This window comes from Lagopus muta, chromosome 16, assembly GCF_023343835.1.
Source record: "Lagopus muta isolate bLagMut1 chromosome 16, bLagMut1 primary, whole genome shotgun sequence".
Lineage (NCBI taxonomy): Eukaryota > Metazoa > Chordata > Aves > Galliformes > Phasianidae > Lagopus > Lagopus muta.
The window spans coordinates 5,188,289-5,204,776 of record NC_064448.1 but is presented as its reverse complement, the minus strand read 5'-3'; the positions used below and the strand labels follow the sequence as shown (position 1 = coordinate 5,204,776).

Below are 16,488 nucleotides of genomic sequence, written 5' to 3'. Positions count from 1 at the left end.
GGAGCTCAACAAGCAAAGCAGTGCTGTTCCTTTGCTTGTGTCCCTGGATGGATCTCCTTGGAGGATACCTGCATGAATGAAGCATAATAAAAGAGCATTCAAGGAAATCAGTTAATTGACCTTCTGTTGTGAGGTGCTTGCTAGGAGATGAGGAAAACAACTCTAGGATGTCTCCTGTGGATTGCCAGCTTCATTTGTGAGGAGATGGTTGAAGAGAAATGAAACTATAAAATAAGGTACACTAAAACCATGAGAATAGGATCAATCACAAGAAAATTTAGGAAACAGCTGTTTCCCCAAACCTGTCTGTACAGCATCTGAAGTCTAAACATACTGAAATATTCTTAAAAACAGCATGCAGCTTGAAAGACACTAATGAGTCCCAGAAGGGAGCAAGCCCTGCTGCAGGGAGAGAAGGAGCTGTGTAACCACACTCCCCCTCGTTCCTTGACAGGATGCTATTTGAAGGGCTATCGCTTCCTCTTTAACCTTCAGCCTCCAGAGGAATACAAGCAAAGAGCGATACGAGCTCCTTCCCAGGAGTGTGTTGAAGGCCAGCCAAAAATCACATTTCTCTCTCAACTACTGTAGCACCTGGTTGCTATCCATTTGCCATCAGTGTGAGAAGGAAGACAACGGCACTAAAACTGTTGTGCCTGCCTTTTAGCGAGCCTGTTTTGTGCTCCCAGCTTCACCCCACTGTTTCCCATGGGGAAACTCACACCTAGCTCTGACACTCAGGGAAGACAGCTGTGTTTTGTAAGCTTACTTCTAAAATATTCTTTTTCTGAAATCTTTTTAAAAAAGCATTTTCTAAAGGACTAATCAGAGATGCTTTTACATCTAGTTAACAGCCTTATGAATTCCCTCCCCAGTATTTCCTTAATTACCAGAGAAAACAGCATTAAAATGGCTCAGGAAACAAGGTGAACCCCGTATGAGAGCCCCCAGAATTTGACAGCAGAATCGTTTTACATCTTTTAACTTGGAAATATTTTTTATCAGATGGGGAAAAGTAACGTTTTCCTACAGAACATCACATGTAGTGAATAGCCTAATCACCCTGAGACAACACAGAAGTGCTTCTGTTGGTTCTCAGCAGGCTTGTTGACCATGCCACAGCACCTGGAGGGCAAAGCTCAGGCTTCCAGTTTCTAAACTGAGGTGGAGTTGAGGGACAATTGTAGCTATGCATACATTTTATCCATCCTCCTCTCAGGATTTATTCAGGTACAAAGTCATCCCAGAGACGCCATCCAGATTCTCTGGAATAAAAATACCTTCCCCCTGCAACCTGCCCCCCCCCCTCCATCATCTGGCTCATAAGGGTTTCCTTTTTCTTCTTGTTTCAAGAGGAGATTTAGACCACCATGTCTCTGAATTCAGATCGAAACATTATGTAGACTTGAGAGAATATAAAGGAGGGAAGGGGAAAGAAACAAAAAAAGAAACCATCTTTACAAAATGAATAATTCCAGGGAGACAAAGGGATCAGTTGAAACACACAATAGCAATTCCTCAATAGCAATTCCTCAAGCCTCTCCGAGCACTTCTGAAGTTCATGATGAAGAGTCTATCAGCACTGCAGCTGGACAGACCAATGCTCATATGCCTTACCAGCATGACTTTAATTATTAATTCAAAGAGACAACTCATACCAGGGTGTTGCAGCAGCATGCTTTGCAGCAAGTAGGCAGCGTAGCATGTTATTTCAGACACAGCCTACATATTAAGAAGATAGCTTCCAATGGCTAGGTAGGCAAAAAAAAAAAGAGAGATTAAAAGGAACAAACCAGAGGAAGAAGAACAGCAGTCTGAAGAGAGGGCTATCTGGGAGTACCATCAAGCACAGTGATACAGAGCAGCATTACTGACCTTGTAGAGACAAAATTTCCCCCACACACTACAAGTGTGCTCAGAACTCTGAGCAGAGGCAGAGCTGCCAAGAGCCTCTCAAAGGTATAGCACCATCTCACTGCTGGTGCTGAGAAGCAGCTTTTCAAATCCAGATTGCTGCATCTCCTGCCTGCTCGCTGGCAAGGCACTTCCAGTAAAGCTGACATATGCTGACACACTTAGAGGCCTTTCCCAGCAACAGAGGAAGTGTTTTCTTAAACACCTGTGCAGACCCATTTGTGTCTGTCCACCTAATGAAGTTTTCCTATGCCATACTTTGTACTCCATTATTGCTACTATGAAAAGATAGCAAGATAAGAAATAGCAGGATAGAAAAAATAGAAGTCAGGCCAGCTTAGCTCTTCCAGGAAATAGAAAATAGATTCACAGAGCAGGAAAGAACATTTTCCCTTTAGATTAAAAAAAATAAAATAAAAATATCCAAACCTTAAAAGGTTGTTGTAACTAATGATTAGGGGATAGCAGCAGTTAGCAAGTCACTATAACTGAACAGAGGCAGCTGGAACAGCCATCCTCAGGGCTTCTGTGGCCAGCAGAGAGCAAGCACTGCTGGAGGAACCTGGAGGATAAAGCACTCTGGGAAATGTTGGGAAATACAGGAGTAAATAAATAGAGGGTGGGCAGTGACAGACAACTCAAAGGAGGAAAGGCGCAGGGCAGGAGCAATTGGTTGAGAAAGGAAGGTGAACAGCAATCCCCTGAAGTGCTTTTCAGCAACCACACATCTACCAGCCCATTACTATGGATAACACTGGCTTTATAACTGAGTCTCTCAACCCTTACTCCGACTTGTCTGTGGGCTGAAACAGGGCTTCATCTCACAGAACTCACAGCTGTGGTGACCTTGGTTTCTGTTTATTCATTTAGCCAGGCACCCATGCAAGCTTTGGTACCCACCACAGCCCTGTCTCACATGGCATAACCCTGTCTGCAGCCTGTACTCCCTCAGCACAATGAATGCTGGTTTAGTCATGAAAGCAAACAATTTTCTTGCTATGAGTGCATTTGACCATCTGTAACACTATGGTGCAATAGAAAACACAGCAATAATAGCAGGGTGGAAAAGTCCCAGGATGCAGCATGCATATCCTCACCTCCATTGCCAACCCTCAAATGAGGGGATCCTGGCTCCACCCCTTCCAGTCACTCAGGAGCACTGCATGCAGCTGAGCTCCCCTGTGTTAGCCCTGCCTTCCCACCATGTGCTCCATCACTGCTTCAAGCCGTGACAGCATTTCCACCTCACCATCATAACTATTTCCTCAGTTCTCCAGGCACATCCTAAACCTGTTACAGAAGAACCACTTGAGTCCTTTCACCCCTTTGTCAGCCCATCTGAGTTATCACCTGTTTCAGTTGCACTGGGCTGCCATTATCAGCCACTAACTTAACAAACCCCATCCTTTCTAGCTCACTGCCCTTCCTGCATTCTGTCATTATAAATTAGCCAGCTGCTGACAGATCTCCCTGGCAGGCGGCCCTTGTCAGCAAAGCAGAGGGGCCAGGCAGGAAGACTTCCCTCCCAAAGGCTCCTCAGGAATCAGAGGAAACAGCATCTGAAGACCTTGCTCAGAGTTATCAGCTCCTTAAAACCTTGTACGTGGACCAAGCAATTGTGCAGTGCCTGTCTGAAATACTCTCTGACATACCTGTGCTTAGTTTAGTAGTTAATGAGTTACTCTTTACCCAACCAGCATCACTACACTGGAGGCCTTCTTCTAAAACTTAGAATCTAATCTTAGAATTGTCCTGCTTACTGCAGGACGACTTACAAAGAAAAGGAAAGAAGGCATCGTATTTCTGACAAGAAAATGAAACAACTTTTAAAATGAAACAACTCAGGAGGAATAGAAAAAAGGCTGTAAAGCATTTTACCACAAACAGCATTTGGTTTTGTTTTCCCCAGCGTTGCCACTAAACCAGCAACATGAAGCTTTCATTGCAGCCATAGAGAGCCCACCACATCAGTAACAACTAATACAGAAGCCCAGATCTATCAGAAGCTCCCAGTCATAGTGATCATCCCACAAGCCAAATAAAGGTTCATTATGCACTGACTTTGCTGAAACAAGCCACAGTGCAGAGCAAGGTTATGAGGTGAAGCCCCTCTGCAGTGGAGAAAGCAGAGTTTTTCATGCTGTCTGAATTGCAGAACAGCAGCCTCACCTCACCTGATGTAGGGCAGGTTGGGATTAGTAAACACAAACAATCAGCTGGCTGGAAGCAAACACTGCTGTCAGGGAAGCTCCCAGAGCAGTTTTTCTATGCCATTATTTTCTCTCCTAAGGGAGCTTTAAAACAGATAAGATTTTGTTGTTTTTTTTTTTAATTGGCCACAGCCAAGATGAAGATCATCTCAGGCTGAGCTTCCAGCTCATGAGTAATCGCTGTTTTGGGCAAGAACTCTCTCAAAGTTTCTATGGATAATTGTGAGGGGAAATGGAGATTAACTGAGGAATTAAGAAGTTACATGTTCTTATCTGCAAAGGATTTATGCTGTCACTCACAACTTACTGTAGGTCTGTTAAAAAAAACAGAAATGAAACGCTGTTCCAATTATGACTGCAACTTAGATACATGACCTGAGAATTCAGGCCAGATGTAGAGTGCTCTGAAGTGAACCCATAGCCCATAATCACCCTTAGTCCACTAAGCTGCAGCAACACTTCGCATGCATTGCTCACAGCCCAGGCTTAGCTTAGGGCTCGCTTCCCATTTTTATTATTTCTGACTCACCCCTTGTTAAGCAGACAGCAACAGTGAGCTCATTTCATCTTTAAAGAGCTATCTTTGAAGAGACACAGTAGCTCACAACTCCCTTGGACAGAGGCCACTGTAACTAAGAAGGAAGAATTAAGACAGAGAAGCCACATCACCGAGGCAGTGTTCAGAGATGCACCATCCTTCCCTATGTGCTTTTATTTGTTCCCAGAAGGTGTAACAGCAGATCCCTGGCCCAGTGCATCCACCACAGCTACCCCATCCATGCTGTTGAGGGACATCAGGTCTTCAGCAGGAGGTAAAAGATAAAGAGATACCAGAGAAGAAGTTCCAGCAAAGTTCTCAGCCCAAGTGAGCCCAGACTGAATCCCCCTGGACCTCTCCCCAAGAAAGCAAGCGCTCTCACTGCTCCCCAGTGTCTTCCTCTCCCATTGCACACCTTCCTTCCCAGGTGCTATCAGATCACAAGGGGATCAGCTATAATCCAGTTAGCTCACAGCCTTCCTCAGCCACCTCTACATCACAGCTGGGAATTAGCCCTCAAATGCCATCTTCTCTCAGGATAGCTCTGCTGACAGGCTTGCCCTTACCTTTAAAAAGCAAAGACACTTTATCCCATATGCCAACAGGACTTATTCCAGCTACTACTTGCACTAACCAGCAAAGGGCTCCCAATGAACTTTTAACCCCTCATTCTTGCCATACAATAAGCATTAATCCTCCACCACAAGTAAAGCAACCAGTATTAGAGAAAGCAAGGTTAGTTCCCAGGTAGCCCCCTCCCCCTTATCTCACTACTAAACTCTGTTCTCTTTGCAGCAAAGCCTGGGCTTGCACTCACAGAGCTCACACTCACCTTTGAGAGCCCTCCCACTTCTAAGTAAAAACAGATGATGAAAATGTTCCAGGTGACCCAAACTGCAGTCCAGATGGCATACTAAAAGAGAACAGGAGGGAGAGAGAAAAACAATAAACATGAGGAAGTCACTGGAATCAGCTTATATATATATACATACATATATTTCAGCTGGGGGCAGTTAAATGCACTGAGTCAGCACCGTCATCTTTTCCTGTTCCTCTGTTTCTCATATGCAGAAGGTCCTCTACCTAATTAGAGGCATGGGTGCAGAGTGCTGGAGGAGGTAGAAGAGCTCCTGCCACATGTTTGTCCAGCATCTATTTCTCCCTCTTTGTTTTATGGTGTCTTTGTGTTATGTGTACAAGCAATAATCATCTGAAATCTTCCAAGTTTGGAGCAAGTACAGCAGAAATTCCAAACACTGAACAAAGTGTTCTTTAGCACAGCCAGGCACCTCCTGCTAAAACTGTTTGCAGTGCTCATGCCTGATTTCCCAAGGGCTTTACGTGGTTCCTCATCACTTGCTGTGTCCCACCAGAGGAAAGGCTCAGAACAAAGCAGATATTACTTACCACCACTATGTAGCGAGGTCTGTACTGAATGGTGCCAAACAGGCCAAGGATAACAATGATGATGTGAAGGAAGTTGGCTAGGATAGGGGCCCACTGGTATCCCAGGAAATCAAACACTTGCCTCTCTAATGCAGCAAGCTGGAAGGGAAAAGAAAAAAGAGAGTTACAGCTTCAGGACTCACAACGTTCATTCTCAAGGTTTTTACATGCTCCCTAAACAAATCACTGCAGCAGAAGTCATTACTGCCATCCCAAAGCAATTTACTTCCTATGAACCAAGTCAGTAGCACAGAACATGTATCTACATCCCCCTTCTTCACACCCCTCCCTTTCCCTCTTGTGGCTGAGCTAATGTGGACCATGAGCTCCAGTTCCTAAGTGGGGGCATGTCCTCTATTCTATGCACTTTGCAATGGGGAGGCAGCCCTGGCAGTGAGACAGTAACACCTTAAACGGCTGCAACAGGACTTTCAAGAACTCATTTATCAGAGCTTTCAGCATCACTCCATCATTCCTGACACCTCTCAGATTTCTGCTCTGCAGCGCACATCCATCAAGGTGAGAGGGAGGAGAAAACTCTCCCTTCTGCCTTCCCCCAGCAGAAAATCCTGCCATCCAGCAATAAAATTCTGCAAACACAGTGGCTTTCCAGGAGGACACACTGTGTTCCCTTCCACTGCTAATAACCTGGTTCAAGGCTAGTACTATGTTCTAGAAATAAAACTCCATCAGCACTGAGGTGCTGGGGTTGCTTTTCAAGCCTATTTGCATTGGAATGTGCTTTTCATTTGTAACATACTGTTTGTGTATCAGGCAAGCAATTACTTATCTGGTTCTGAACCACTGTGTTATGCATGCAGCTGTAAGAGCAAAACCAGCACCCAGTTGCATTGGCCTTAATTTCCCCACCACCTTTAAATGTTCTGTCTACAGGTGAAACAGCGAGTGGAGGGGGCAAAAGGGTTCCTGAGACTTTTTTCAGCAGATTTCAAAGAGCATCTTTTATTGCAAGATTTCAAGGCGTTTAATTATCAGGGTAGCATGTTGCAATTACATCATGACTTTTCATGTTTATTTTCACCTAAATTTAACTATTAATTAGACATTAAGAGCTGGATGATTCTTGTCTGCTAGGTGTAATCAAATATGAGATGTGACATCTTTTCCTGGTTTGGCTTTAAAATGGCAGCCAGGGGCCAAGCACTGAGACTTCTGTAATGACTTCTGGACATGAGTGGTTGCAGGTCCCCATCCCACTGCATGATAAAGGAAACCACATCTATCAGAGGGGAGCTCCTTCTCAAATCAGCAGGGAAATCACCGTCACATCCCTTTGGGGCTAGAAAGATATTGCAATTCTCAACATTATCTTGGAAGTTCAACAAAAATCTCTGTTTCAAAGAAATCCATATTGGCCCTGGGTAAGGGAGATCAATCAGTAAGCAGCTTTCCTCATTGGCATCTCTTCACCAGCAAAGGGGTATGGAGATATGGAGAGACCAGGAGGGAACAGTGACAGTCTCAAAATCTGTCTCAACTGCAAATGAATTAGCTTTCCCTTTGAAGCAATTCTGATCAATTTGAAGTAGCAGGAAAATGCCATGAGATATGCATCGTGGCTGTGTGCAGCCTCTGGGCCAGCACAGGGCAAGGACAGCTCATGTCACTGCTGCGCCTGGTCCCCCTGAGGAGGGAGATTTTCTGTATCTCATCAGAAACAGCAGTAAGAGGTTAAACGCTTAATCTTTTAGGAGGGGATTAAGGCACATACCTTAATGATATTTGGAAACTTTGAATCCTGACTGGCTGGCAGTGGGTCACTTGACTGTGACCGCTTCATCCAATCAGGCATTTAATTGGCTTTGTGTGTCCCATTAGTGTGAGAGCATGTGTTGCACAGAGATGGCATGGCTGCGTGTCACTGAGCCAAGGGACTTTGTGTTCTGCACAGATAATGCTCTGTGCTGCTCAGCTTCGCCTCCTGCCTTCAGGCCCCCAAAGGGGATAAAGATACAGTCTGTATACATTAGCACTCAAGAATCAGGGCATCCATGTCTAGAAACATGTTTTCTTCTCACAAATGAATATTTCTCATTAGGCTTTGTAAAAGGGGAAAGCTTGCCCTTTGGCATCTTGATGTTTCCTGGCTTGTTTTGACCTGGGAGACCATTGGGTTTTGAACAGAGTGGTACCCAACCATCCTGAAGATCATGATTCCCATGACCACAGAGTGAGAAGAGTTCTTTCAGGAACTGCAAGCTAAACCACCTTTGCACAACTCATGGAGAGGCCACTCGCCCTTGGTCATACTGCACTTTTCCCAATGGTCTTGGACATTAGCTCCAGATCATATTTTCTTCCTACAATTGCCCTGATCTCCAAGTTGTTTCTGTCCTGATTTATGTTCCTTTGCTCTTTTTCCTGCATTTTTAAACGTTTCTGTGTCCCTGAGAGTTGCAGAGATGATTCAGCTGTGCCTGCCTGCAGTTCAGCTAAGGGAGCAGGAGCAGTTGGTGTGATTTAGATGATGTGAGCACTCAGACAAGGTGTTTCCTCATTTATATGAAGAGAAGCAATGTTACATAGGATGGGCATTGATGGCAAACTCAAATGTTGCTGATGAAACTCACTAGCACTGTATTATGGACATGCAGGTGGTTAGGCTGTGCTGCAATCCAACTGCTAGAAATGCAAAGTTACACTGAGCTGGTCCCTATCCCCCTAGGAATCCAGGATAATTAAGAAAACATTTGTTATAAATGAATGGATAAACAACCGTTTCACTCATTACACTCCAGTTCTGTGTGCAAAGCATACACATTAAATGCCACTGAGATCTGCAGGTACACAGGGCTGATGTTTCACTAAGCTGTCCTGGATCTGGGCTTGGTAATAGCACAGCAGAGCTAAGGAATGCTGTTGTACCCTTCCTGCCTGGTGCTTGCAGCTTGGCAGCAATGGCAGGGCAGCTCTGCCCCTGCCCACATGTGCCAACAGACCTGCATTCTCACACTGAGCCTCTTTGCAGCCCCCCTTGGTGAGGGAGGGAAATGCCATATCTTTGCTGTAGCATTCTTTATAATGGATGATTCATGCTATTCTATTGAGAAACCCTATTATAGTCTAGAGGTATTGGTTGTAAAGAGAAATTTCACAGATTGTGGCACAGGTTTCTACCCATTCAAAAATGACAGGACCTTTCCATCAGGAAGAATAATTTTTTCTTCTTTATGACTATTCTTATTAAAAAATAGTATTTCTTCTGCTCTTTTTGCTTCTCTAGACCATAGAACACTTTTACCTTTCACTCCTTGAGTTAAATGATTTGTTGCTGTACTAAAATCTGAATGGTTGTGGCAGGCTTCCTTCTCCTGAAATAAACCCCATTTCTGCTGATCCGAGTGAAACTGGAACAGCAAATGAGCATGAGAAGGGCTTGTTAGCCAGGCAAACAAAACGAGCTAAAGCTCTCTGTTGGGCTGCCCTTCACTGATACAGCTGGGAAAGAGAAGAATGGAGGGAAAGCAGAGTTTACAGCTCACACACTGCAAAAGGTTCTGTGAACCAGCTAGAAGGGATGTGCCCATGGTCTTCTCAAAATGTGGCACAGCTTCTCACTGAACCCCCCCTGTTTGGGATGGGTCTGGCAGGGCAGTGTCACCGGTGGATGCTGATGCCAGCAGGAAACTCTGAGCCATTCAGCACGGGCTGGAGGTGGCTTGTTTAAATTCTCATGATCTTTTGGATCTCAATAATCAAACCTTCATCTTCTGTTACTCCTGTCACATTGGCTAGCTGGGGAGCCCAGCCTGATCCCCCTGTGCCTGCACACTGCTGAAGGGGAAAGGATGCAGACAAACAACTCACAGCTACCTGTACCAGCTGATCTCCATGCGCACACCTACAGCTCAGACACGGGCAAAACGTGTGACATAAGCCCTGTATTTACTTTCCCACCTGCCTGAACTGCAAGAGTCCCCAAGCTGCTCCCGTGGGTCCCACCATACCCTGCTACATTCAGTCTGTCTGGCTCAGTCCCCATCCGTTGACTCAGCTTTTGACTTCCTGCCAGCTGGCTTTGCTTTTTAAGGAGATGCTCGTTGTTTGTCTGCTGTGCAAACACTATCAGGGCGGCCAAGACTTTCACTGAAAAAGGTCACGGGCCTTTTCTTGAGGAAAAAATGGCATTGATTTCCTGCGGTATTTTGGTTGATGGCTTGAGTTCAGGGCAAAGTCACAGCACTGCTATCCCTGTGAGACATCATATACAGATGAATGTTTGAGTGCAGCTAGCTGAAACAGCAGGAAGAAATTAAGAAAGCCTCAGATGTCTCATTTTAAAATCTATCTATTTAAGTTTTGAACACAAGTATCTTTTCTTTTTTTTTTTTGATTCTCCCAAAACAGCTCAAGTTTGGCAACGCTACATACTTGTCTGGTTTCATGGGTAGAAAAATTATGGAGTTAAACAGTAAGCTTGCTTTCACCACAGTGACTGCATTTCTAAATAAATATTAATGGTCTTAATAGCTGTTTAATTAAGTTTTTTCTGAAAAAGAGCAATTCACTGAGCTGCTGCTTCACATCCCCCTAACTGATGGGCTTGTTTGCTGGTTGCCGCGTCCTTGCCTCTTCTGAAGTCAGCATCTCACGTGCTAATGCACGCTGCATTCATGAAACCTCATTTTTCTTCAGTAAGTGTTGTCAAGGAAACCTTCCTTGGGGCCTTGTGATCCAGCTCCCTTCCCAGCATCCCCTTCCTGAATCACAGAGGTCAAGAGACTAATTGCACAGGAGGTCTCTGGTTGTCACTTTGTCTCTCAGACGCGTTTGGTCCTTCTGGCCACTGGATACAATAAGCCCCATTCTCTGCTTAGCTTGGTGTGTTCCTTCCCCAGGAGCTGTTTAAACCCCTTCTATTCACACAGACCTCAGGGAGGCCTCCAGTAGCAGACCTTGTACCCTTGAATCATTTGTGTTCCATGGTCACTCCTAGGGCTGGGGACACAAACGCTTCCAAAGACAAGGCTGCTGGAGGAGCTCCTCTGCAGGTGGATGCCCAAGTAGCTCTCAGACTGCTCCATGCCATAGCTGAGGATCAGGTCCTGCACAGAGCCTGAGCAGGCTTAGCCCCTCAGCGTGGGTCAGCACAACCTCCTATCAGCATCCTGCTGCTGCACAGTGCAGATTTGCATCCTCACCTCCCCTGCCCTTGCACATTTCTGCTCTGGATTCTCCCATTCTGAGAGCTGGCACCAATGCTCTCAGGAGTGTCACTGTTCTGACCTTGATTGCTGTGCTTTCTGTCACTGATGTCTTTCACAAACATCCTGGCTGCAAAGATACGTAATTATTCAGTCCCACATGCCTGAATGCTGCTTAGCATTCCAGGAAAGGCACAATCCTCAATAAACACAAGGGATGAGACTGGCACTGAGGTATTCCTGGCTTATGCTTAGAATCCAGCTTTGAAATGACTGGGGCTTCCCATTACCCCACAGTTCATGGTGCCCTACCAAAGGGCACATCCCCAGGTGCAGCACAGCGCAGGGTTGTGAATAGGGCAGCTGGGAGTACAGTTGAATGGCTCTTGCACTCAACATTCAGAGGAGAAAAGAGGATGTTCAGCACTGCCTTTCTGAATGGTGTTCAGAATACAGACCCTGGGAAGAAGACTGCTTCCTAGGAAGAATTTTTCTCAGTGAAATTATTGCCCTGTATTACCCAAATGCTCCTAAATTGGTGTCCTGCTTCAGGCCCGTTCTGTTTTGCAGGACCACATCCCCCCGCAGGGCTCAGCCTGATGCCTGAGGTGCAGGCAGGTGCTGCACAGCAGGATCAGAAACTTGAGCTGCTCTACTCCCTTCTCTCCTGCCCGTGCCTCCTGATAGCATCTGAGTCCTGCACACTGCTGTGATTGCTGATTGCCCAGATCAGCAGCCAGGCTAAATTAATAAGCAGGTACATTTGTGATCCGGGCAAAAAAAAGCACTCTGACAAGAATGAGGAACTTGTTCTATTAGAAACCTACATCAACATTCAAACCTAAATTTCCTAAACATAATTAAATTAATCAGTTGTACCCACAACAGCCCTGCCCCCAGGTTTTCTCCTCCCTCAGTGTCACAGCTCTGCATTGGCGCTGCAGCCTTGCAATGGAAAGAGGGGGCAAAGGAACAACAAGGAGATGACTGTATGCAACAGACACAAAGATAATGAGTTTCTTCAACAAGTGCCTGATATTTTCCTCAATGAGATGCCCTGTACAGCACAGCCTCAGCCCAGGCTCTGGCTTTCCCTTCCTGCTGGAGGACTTGCAGCCCTCCCCCAGCCACCTCCTACCAACAGCGTTGGGCTTGCAGAGAGCCTCAGTGCAGGGGGAACCTTCTCACATCAGTAGCACAAATTTTACTCTTGAGCAAAGTATATTGAAGATGTGCCATTAACTCACCAGCCATCTCCCTTGGGAAATCCTCTACCATTTATGAAGCCATCTAAACACTCGAAAGGCTGTGAGGCAGAGTAGCACAGGAGATCAGCAGGAATTTAATTCTGTAATAGATTTATTTCCTACCAACCAGGCATTATACTACATGATTACTTCTGCTCTGCCAGGGAGGCTGCACTACGTTTGGGTTTGTTCTCATGGCAGGGATGCAGGGAAAAAATGAAAATTCTTGGAGTTGTTGGCTATAGGAACTGACCCTATAACTCCTATCTTAAGCATGGTCTGCTCAGCTAAAATAGGTAGGTAGCACCTTGTTCTTGCATCTGGCTGCTGGAAGAAAAGAGCAAGCACATCAGGGGTTGGATCAGGATTCACAGTGCATATAGCTCACAAGATAGCAGCTGGACACACTTTACACAGAATCATTGGTATCCTTGTTACCTTTTACACATTTATTGAAAACTGCAATTTTATTTCCCATCTGCTTACTCCATAGTTGAATTATCAAATATTCTACTGACAGTTTCCCAAAGGAGGAAGAAACTCTTGCTTCAGGCTCAAAAAAGCCAAGCTCAGTTCTTCTGTCATGTGCACGCAAGAGGGAGGCTGACTGTGACACAGAGAGCATCTCCCACCTTGAGCTCCAGGCAACAAAAAGTTCACGTCCTGTGCACCCTGCATGTCTCACTCCCAGCTGGCACCTGCAGCTCACAGAGACCTACCAGTGTCTTGGGAGCAAGGAAAGGGTCTCTTTGAGACCTCACTGCAAACAACAGTGGGAGCTGGAGCAGCTGAGCCCCTTAATTAGGTCACGGCTGGATCACGGGTACGGCACTTGCGCTGCCCAGAGCCTCTATAGGAAAATCACATCCTAGCTCTGCAGCTGGGGCAAAGCTCAGAAGGGGAAGGACATCAGAGCAGGAATAATTCTTCAGAACTTTGGCCACAGGAAAGTGCAGGGCCCTGTTTCAGTCTGTGCTCAACAGCTGGCTCCCTCCCTCCCTGACACTGGAGATAAGTGGTAGCGTTGCTTTAATTTCCTCTTGCTCCTGCTGCAGTGCCAGATTGCTTGGATATTCATAAACAGAAGGGGTTTAATGAAAATTATAATTAGAGCCCTGTGGTGCTCTCGCAGGTCGCCTTTACACTGGGCTGCCTATTTACATTACAAATCAGACCGGTGTCACTGCAAACTCTGCTGCAGGAGAAAAGGATTCATTAAAAGGAAAGTACAGGGCTTGTGAGAAACACAGGAGAAAGAAAATGATATTGTTATTATTAATAATCTAGGAAATTGGGAGCTGCCATGGTCTCACTGCAACTTTGCTCCGAGAAGAAAAGCCCATTTGTAATCATCCTGCAGCAGGCAGGGAGATGGCACGGCCACCCAGCAACTTCCACCAGTAATTACAGTACAAACGGCCCCTTTTCATAGAGCGTCTGTTTCTCGTGGAAAGCAAAGTGGCAATGAAGATTTTATCTCCCTCACCGGGATGCAGAGAAGCCCTCTTAGCACTCCAGCCTAGCTGTGAAGTTGCAGGCATAGGGAAAGACAACATGTGAAGCCAAAAGGGATGGATTCTCTGTGATGTTACAGCTTTCTCGTTCCACTTGCCAGCAGCTACATATGGTGCTTTTTGCCCTGCTGTAATAACATGAGCAGCAGCTCCTCGAGACAGGCAGAAGCCCTCATTCTGGTAAGCATTGGAGCTAACATGAGGCACAGTGTGCAGTCCAGTGCTGGAGATCAACATAAGATCTGGGCCCAATTCAGAGGGAGAAAAGAGCCCGTGGGCGCAATGCAGAGGCTGTATGTGGGCACACCAGCACTCAGCCTGGCTCCCACCCCAGCCAGCACAAACCAGTGTGTTCCTAAATACATCTCCTGGGTTTGGCTTACTCCATCAAAGTGGTCCAGCAGAGGTGTTAACGTTCTGTTTCCACCTACACAGTGAAATTAGAAAGAATACCCTCATTTTGCAGAGGATAGTTGGAGATTTAGGTTGTATTTGTAAAATTCTTCTTTAATATTTCATATTAATGCACTGGCAGGAATGGTACCATCATTGTAACAGAGCTTCTATCGTATGCCTGCATGCCCATAGTGATTACCAGAGGTGGCATTTCAGGTTGGGAACCTTTCTGTTCCCCATCTCCTCACCCCAATTCCACACCTGAATCCCCCAGGTTCAGCCCAGTCCCAGGGCGATGCACCCAGAGCAGATCCCAGCAATGCCCAGCAAAGGATGCTGAGTCAGTTCGCTGCCAGACTCCCTGCTGCTGCTCGCCCCAGCCATTAATCTCACCTTGCCCTTTGCGGTCGGAGGACATCACTTCAGTCTCATAAACAGCTGGGAAGTCAGAACAGAGCAGATGAGCTAATAGTGCAGAGGTATTTGGTTAATGTATCAAAACTGACTCAGGAGACTTTCCCTTCTGCACGTCGTGGCAACGTGCAGAAAGTTTTCAGGCAAATTAGAAGCCGGAGTATTTTAGGAATCTGGCCACAACCCGGCCAAGTGATTTGCTTGCATTTCATGCACGCTATTGTCAGTGTAAAATCACTCATACTGCAACAGCTGAGCTGTAATCATCACTAGTAACAAACTGTTGTCCGTGCTCTGCCAAAAAAACCCACCCTAATGTGAAAATGTGCTTATCCTGGTTAAAAAAGGGCCACGAGTGAAATTCCCCGTGTAAAATTGTGTTTGAAAAGGTTGCCATTTTTACAGCTGAAAAACAAACATCAGTGAAGGAATCCTGCCTGACTGCCCCCCACAGAATGCACTAACAAACTGCCAGGCCTGTCATCAAAGCACCAGGTGGGAAAACACTGAGAAAAAGAAGGAATATTTTGGAAATGAAAGTGTTTAACAGGCCAGCTTCTCCTTTCAGTAAAATGCTTTTGACAGGAAGGGTTTTAAGTTGAAACTAACAGGAAAACAACTGTTCTGTTACAGAGACCGCCCAAAGCTTTTGGGGTATCTCAGGACTTTTCCAATAACCACAGTTCCCACAAACAACCTCCCTGCTACAGAGTGGCAGGAAAATGAATCAATCACTATTGACTTTCATCATCATCGGGTGAAAATCAATCCTGCTTATAATTGATTCATCGCTTTCGTGACTGCAGGTAACACGCGCAGTTCCAATGGCCTCCCTAGGACTGCAAAGTGCAGCTCTTAGGTCTCCCCCCAGCTGTGACCCCAGCAGAGATCCAGCTCTCTTTTTCTTAAGTCAAGAAAAAGCAGAGAACAGAGACACATGGACTGCTTCAAATGGAAATGGTGAAGTTTTGGCATGTCTGGTTGAAGTGATGCTGAAGGGCAGCTTTTCTCTATGGTGGTTTGACTGAGCAGCTCGGGGAGCACAATCTGCTCTGGGTGGCTGAGAAAGAATAAGAGTACTTCTGTGCTACAAACTGGATCACTGCTGGAAATAAACACTACAGGGCAGAGAGGGTTGGGTTCAAAGCACAAGAATGAGCCAAGTGGAAGTCAGGGAGCCCACAGTGTTCTGCTCTCCCCATCCCCACACCACCACATGCTCCTGTGGATGTCAGCTGTGCTGTACTGGACAGGGGTTTGATAACACGAAGGATCCTTATCAAAGATTTACTGGCAATAAAGTATTGTGCTAAAAAAAAAATAATAATCCCCTAGATTTAACAAGTCCTTTCATGTGTATTAATGGCATCAAATGCATTACTTTCTGTGCAGTGTTCTTTTTGTTTTTTGCATTTGGGCCCAAGCAGATGATGAAATGAGACCCATGACATTCACTTTGATGGAGGCGAGCTGCAGGCTTTCCAACAGTGTAAATAAGGATTCAGTGCCTTTTAAAAAGCGTTATTTTAAAAGCAAAGCCCTTTTGAGTGAGGGCTCGAATGGGGTTATTTTCCACATGACCAAGCGTCAAAAGGAAAGCAGCAGCCCCATCCATACTGTTATCACCCTTCCTGAGTCACCCAC

General features: G+C 45.7%; 1 protein-coding gene across 6 annotated transcripts in view; it reads right to left on the bottom strand.

Annotated features, from left to right (window-relative positions):
* The window catches only part of NKAIN4 (sodium/potassium transporting ATPase interacting 4), a 47,433-nt gene that overhangs the window by 19,084 nt on the left and 11,861 nt on the right, over positions 1 to 16,488 (bottom strand). For all 6 annotated transcript variants that reach the window (XM_048962912.1, XM_048962913.1, XM_048962908.1 and 3 more), the window contains exons 2-3: positions 6,070 to 6,207; positions 5,495 to 5,575 (exon numbers count right to left, since the gene is read on the bottom strand). In XM_048962912.1, coding sequence (XP_048818869.1) covers positions 5,495 to 5,575; positions 6,070 to 6,207 — 219 coding nt within the window. The remainder of the gene's footprint in view (positions 1 to 5,494; positions 5,576 to 6,069; positions 6,208 to 16,488) is intronic.